This window comes from Panthera leo, chromosome B4 (genome assembly GCF_018350215.1).
Source record: "Panthera leo isolate Ple1 chromosome B4, P.leo_Ple1_pat1.1, whole genome shotgun sequence".
Taxonomy (NCBI): domain Eukaryota; kingdom Metazoa; phylum Chordata; class Mammalia; order Carnivora; family Felidae; genus Panthera; species Panthera leo.
In genome coordinates, this window is record NC_056685.1 from 75,259,888 (window position 1) to 75,265,887 (window position 6,000).

Sequence of the window (6,000 nt, forward strand, 5' to 3'; positions counted from 1 at the left end):
TCTATCTTTTATCATAATCTTATTTGTATAATCATAAATATGATTTAAAACATAATGAAATGAGAAGGAAGGAAAGACAAAGGGAGGGAGACATGAAATTCCAAGTTTTTGCACTAGGAATCCTTAGAATTCCTTATTTTTATCTGTAGACATTATTGGCCACCCTAGGTCCCATCGTTTATGATGCAACCCACTGAAACAAGAGTAATTCAGAGGAGGAATAGTTGGCCCAGGAGAACTCATTCACATTCAGAGCAGGCCTCCTACTTAAGGGCCTCTCCAGGGAGCTCTGTCACTCTCCAAAGTCTAGAGTCAAGATCAAGTCCCTCTGGCCATTGTTATATGGGAAGCAGAGTTAAGAAGGCTTCCCCTTAGACAGAAGACTATAGGAATGTTTCCTTGCTAGGAGTTCCACTCCTGAATCTTCTAAAGTTGAGGGAAGTCCACAGAAGCCCTAGCCATATCTGGGGCTTTTGCTCTAGTGTTGGAAGGATGCCATTCAGTATCACCCATTGAGAGCATCACTTGTTGGCCTAGGGTGCCCAGGTAAAGACAAATCTCCTTCTCATTCATATACATCTTCTCCTAAAACTACCCACTCTGGGAACCTGTGAGTGTCAAACCATGAACAGAGAGATCAGATCCTCACTTATCACCTTCCTGAGTTATCCATCAAAGAGAAAGGTGAAGGTGACAAGTATACCGTGTTCTGGTCTAGACCAAACCCTATCACTGTACATTTTACCAGGTGTTCTTGTTCTCAGTGTTCTTGCATTCTCTCTCTCTCTCTCTCTCTCTCACTCACTCACTCTCATTGGCATTTACCATCCCTGTGATGCACAGAAGATAGTCCAAGATTGACTTGGCTTTATCCAAATCTCCTGGTACCAACTCAGAGAGTAGCACAGTCTTCATGGACTTACATGCTAAGTACTGAGATTACAGAACAAACAGTAGACAATATAGATTCACAGAAACCCTGGAATGGGAAGACCTTGGAGTAGCTGATGTGCACAACCCTCACCTCCATATTGAGGGCTTCCTCCTGCCTGGCTTCCATAAAATCAGCACATTTGTGTGCCACTTCTGCTTGGGTTGACACAGAAGGGAAGAAAGGATTTTTATTTAGTACCAGTAATACCCAAGGAAGTTGTCCTTTAATCTTTAGAATTGCTTTTTTAAAAACTTTTTTTTATTTATTTCTGAGAGAGAGAGAGAGAGAGAGAGCATGAGTGGGTGAGGGGCAGGAAGAGAGGGAGACACAGAATCAAAAGCAGGCTCCAGGCTCTGAGCTGTCAGCACAGAGCCCAACATGGGGCTCAAACTCACAAACTGCAAGATCATGACCTGAGCCAGTTGGGCACTTAACCAACTGAGCCACCCAGGCACCCCTAGAATTGTTTTTTTTTTAATCTTTAGAATTTCTTTATTTTTTAAAAAAAATTGTTTTTATGTTTATTCATTTTTGAAAGACAGAGACAGAGCACAAGCAGGAGTGGGGCAGAGAGAGAGGAGGACACAGAATCTGAAGCAGGCTCCAGGCTCTGAGCTGTCGGAACAGAGCCTGATACGGGGCTCAAACTCACAAACCGCGAGATCATGACCCAAGCCGAAGTCGGACGCTCAACCAACCGAAGCACCCAGGTGCCCCGAAATCTTTAGAATTTCTAAGCGGGAATGGACATTAGAAACCATCTAGTTTTCCAAGATTTTTTAAATGTTTATTTATTTTTGAGAGAGAGAGAGAGAGCAGGGGAGGGGCAGAGAGAGAAAGAGAGACAGAATCTCAAGCAGGGTCCACACTGTCAGGACAGAGTATGGGGCTCAAACTCATGAACCATGAGATCATGACCTGAGCCGAAATCAAGAGTCAGACATTTAGCCAACTAAGCCAACCAGGTACCCCCCGCCCAGATTTTTTTTTTTAATAAGAAACTCAAGTGACTTACTCATGAACTTACTGGGGCAGAGAAAGGTCTTGCACCATCATCAGGTATCACAATATCCCTATCAATCACTCATTCATCATGATCTTTCAGCCACATAGTCAGTCCAAATGTTCATCACTTATTTACTGTGATGATCAGAGCCTTCCTGTGGATTGAGTTCATTTCCTTCTGGAACTGGAGAATAGTACTTCTCAATGCTCTGGAGTCCGTTCCCAACTGCCTTCCTTTCTTTCTCCAGTCTGGATGATCTCTGTTCTCTTCTCTTTCCTTTCTAGGTCTGATTGTCTATGCTCTTCTTTTCTACCTTCTCCACCTTGGCCAATAGCTTCCTACCCTGAGCCAGGAAGGGCTGATGAGCCGTGAACCTTTACTCCCAATGCCTCATCCCCAGGCATGCTCTAAGACTGATAACTCATTTGATCATTCTTCTCCATTCTTGCCCCTCTGAAGGGGAACTTAAATGCTCCATGGAAGTTGGTAACAACATAACCACAGTCACTACATCTGTTCTCTTAGGACTGTCCAACAACCCTCAGATCCAGGCCCTGCTCTTTGTGCTCTTCCTGGGGATTTACCTTCTGACCCTGATGGGAAACCTGACGATGCTACTGGTGATCAGGGCTGATTCCCACCTCCACACGTCCATGTACTTCTTCCTGAGTCACCTCTCCTTTCTGGATACTTTCTATTCCTCAATCATTGTACCTAAGCTTTTAGAGAACCTTCTTTCCAAATGGAAGACTATATCCCCCCTTGAGTGTTTTACTCAGATCTCCTTGGTCATATTTTCTGGGGCCACTGAAGCTTGCCTCCTTTCAGTCATGGCCTATGACTGGTTCCAGGCTGTATGCCACCCACTGTTGTATGTGGTGGCCATGAACAGGAAGGTATGTACTGGCCTGGTGGGAGCATCCTGGGCCATAGGAGTGGGGACAGGCCTGGTTAACAGCATCCTTCTGGATCAGCAGCATTTCTGTGGCCCCAATCTTGTCCATAGTTTTGCCTGCGAGCTTCCCCCAGTCCTCCTGTTGGCCTGTTCTGACCCTTACATTAGCATTGCCTCCATCCTGACCACCATGGTGGTCCTGGGCCTTGGCACCCTTGTCCTATTTCTGGGCTCCTACACCTGTATCATCATGACAGCCCTGGGGATCAACTCTGTCACGGGTCGGAGGAAGATCTTTTCCACCTGCTTTTCTCATTTTCTTGTGGTCACCATCTTTTATGGTTCAGGAGTTTTCAGGTATGTCATACTATATCTCCTAAATGTAAATGTAGGGTATCCCTTGCCCTAAAGTGGCTTTGGTCTGTAGAACTGGGCATTGCAAAGGAGCAGGAAAATTACTATACTGGAATTCAGAAGGCCTAGGTTCTAGTTCTGGTTCTGCTGTGGACTAGCTGTGTGAATTATAAAAAAATCCATTTTCTTTCTCAGGTCTCAATTGTCTAAGTCTGAAAGATGAGCTTATACAAGGACTAGAGACTTTCCTACTTTCACTAACCTATGATTAATAGTTCTCAAAAGGAAATCAGACAGCCCTTGGTAGATTATTATTCAGCGCTAGGCAAAAATAAATAAATAAATAAAACATACAATTCTTGAAACAGATGACATCTTTCTTTCCTACTGGAAGATGATGTCTCTGAGCTGCTTTTACATGGCTCAAGCTCAATTTTAGTATGTAGAGAAAAGAAATATTATTAACCTCACTTTCAGGTAAGGAACCTAACCAGGTGACTTCTCAAATGTTCCAGAACAAGTTAGTAATGGAACCATAATATAAACCAAGTCCCACTGATTTCAAACCTCATGCTCTTTCCTACCATGCTTCTCTCAAACATAAACAGCTCTAGCTGACAAGTCCTCACCTACTAGGAGCAGAATAATTAATGGTCCATGGTATCCACTGAACTGGAGATGGATTTGTACAAATTGCTCCATATTTTCTCACCTGCTTGTTACTTGGAGAGAAGGCAAGGGTGGAAAAGGATGATAAGGAATAGTCAAGAAGAGCTCACCTGAGGCTGTGGGAAAATCTCTTTATCTCTCTCTGCCTGATTTTCCTCATATGCCATAAGGAGACAATAAGATTTCTCCTACCTACTTCACAGAAATGTTAGGAGGGATAGATGAAGAATAATGACAGTAAAATGAATATCTTTTTAAATCAAGCACACCAGAACCCACAAAGAACATTCCAATGGTGATGGCACTCTAGCACACACACAAAAAAATTAATGTTTCTTTGGGAAATACTCCCAGTGACACTTAATAAAATGCACCCCCAAGATTTATTCTTATTATTTTAAATTAATATCTTGTGCTTAGCACATTTTTATTTTCCACGCTTGGCTTCTTTACTAAGCCAAAGAAAAATGCACCTAAAAGGACAAATGTATGTTCCAATAAGGATTATATAAAATAATGTGCCATGGGGCACCTGGATGGCTCAGTCAGTTGAGCAAAGGACTTCAGCTCAGGTCATGATCTCACAGCTTGTGAGTTCGAGCCCCAGGTCGGGCTCTGTGCTGACAGCTCAGAGCCTGGAACCTGCTTCGGATTCTGTGTCTCCTTCTCTCTGCCCCTAACCCACTTGCATTCTGTCTCTGTCTCTCTCAAAAATAAATAAACATTAAAAAAATTTTTTTAATAAATAAAATAAAATAAAATAATGTGCCGTGACTGGAGATAATTCCCAGAGCCATAAATGTTGGGAACAATGACAGTATTATTAGAGAAGCATACACTTTTGCCAGAAACAATCCTCACAGGATGAGAACATACATTGTATATACAGGGAAAAGAAGAGAAAAAAAATCCTCATATCTTTATCATAACTATTAAGAAAAGATGTTTTGAAGCATATGAAGTACTACAGAAATGCATGAAATTATTAGTTTTTTTCTAATCTGCAGCCCTTGATGTGCTACAGAACTTTCTTTTTCTCAGGGCAGCCCTTATAATGTTCTGCATAAGAGAACTCATGTTTGGAGGCATATGAAGGTGGAAATGATTGACTTCTCAGTGATCATATAGTCACATCTAGACGTTGCTGCCATTGATAGTCAATTCAGCTCTGAGGACCCACTTTGCAGAGACTCTGGGATGGGATGGACCATGCCTGCCAACAGTATTGTGGCCATTGTTCTGAGCTCAGTTTACTCCTCTGTGCCATTCCCTTCAAGGTACATGACTCCAGCATCTGGCTTAGCCCTGGAACAAGTGGTCTCTGTGAAGTACAGTGTGGTGACCCCATTGCTAAACCCTCTCATCTACAGTCTGAAGAACCAGGAAGTGAAAGCAGCCTTCAAGAGAGTGCTGGCCAGGAAGCCCAGGCTTACCTTCTAACCGAGTTCCACTGCCTGCTCGTAACAGGAGAAACAGTGGTGCAAAGGAAGAGGAGGCAGGAAGAACTATCACCAGCTATGTTCTTTCTTCTAAAAACAGAAGATTAGTTCCTCTAACTCCACTGTCCTCCCCCAATCAAGTGAGATAGGAAAACCCCCACAGAGCACATGACAGGGGGGCCAGTCACCACTCAAGAAAATTCTGACAAAAAAAGTGTGAAGGATCCTCAAAAAATTTAGAACTACCATATGATCCAATAATTCCACTGCTGGGTACTTATCCAAAAGTAAATTATTATATCTAGATGTCAGAGGAAAATAGCATGGAGGAGAAATTGGGATAGAAAGGGAGTCCATATTATTGGGCACCATTCTGAGACCTCCTCACACAGAGCTCTGGGAGAGGGTGCACTCTGACAGCCCTGCCCTGAGCCTCCCCACAGCAACCTGAGCCTGGACCACTTCAAATCCCTTCTTGGTTCAGGACTTGTTCCAGGGCTAAGGAAGGAGAAGGAGTTGGAGAAACAGAACAGATTCTCAGCTGCCATCCCATCTCTCCTTCAGCTCCCAAGAATGTTCTCAGGAAGAGAACAACAGCACTTTCCTGTCATGCTTCTATCAAATGCCAAGAGGTCAGGACTACATCAGTCAGGACTACTTCCATGCCAGCTCCCTGGCTTCCCTCTGTTCTTCTGAACTTCAA

General features: G+C 43.3%; 1 protein-coding gene across 1 annotated transcript; it reads left to right on the forward strand.

The window, feature by feature from the left end:
• The first annotated feature begins 2,416 nt into the window (after window positions 1–2,416).
• On the forward strand, window positions 2,417–5,298 carry LOC122225387 (olfactory receptor 8S1-like). The gene is made up of 2 exons (XM_042948301.1): window positions 2,417–3,192; window positions 5,136–5,298. The coding sequence occupies exons 1-2, from the start codon at window positions 2,417–2,419 to the stop codon at window positions 5,296–5,298; spliced, it is 939 nt and encodes a 312-aa protein (XP_042804235.1).
• The last annotated feature ends 702 nt before the right edge of the window (window positions 5,299–6,000 follow it).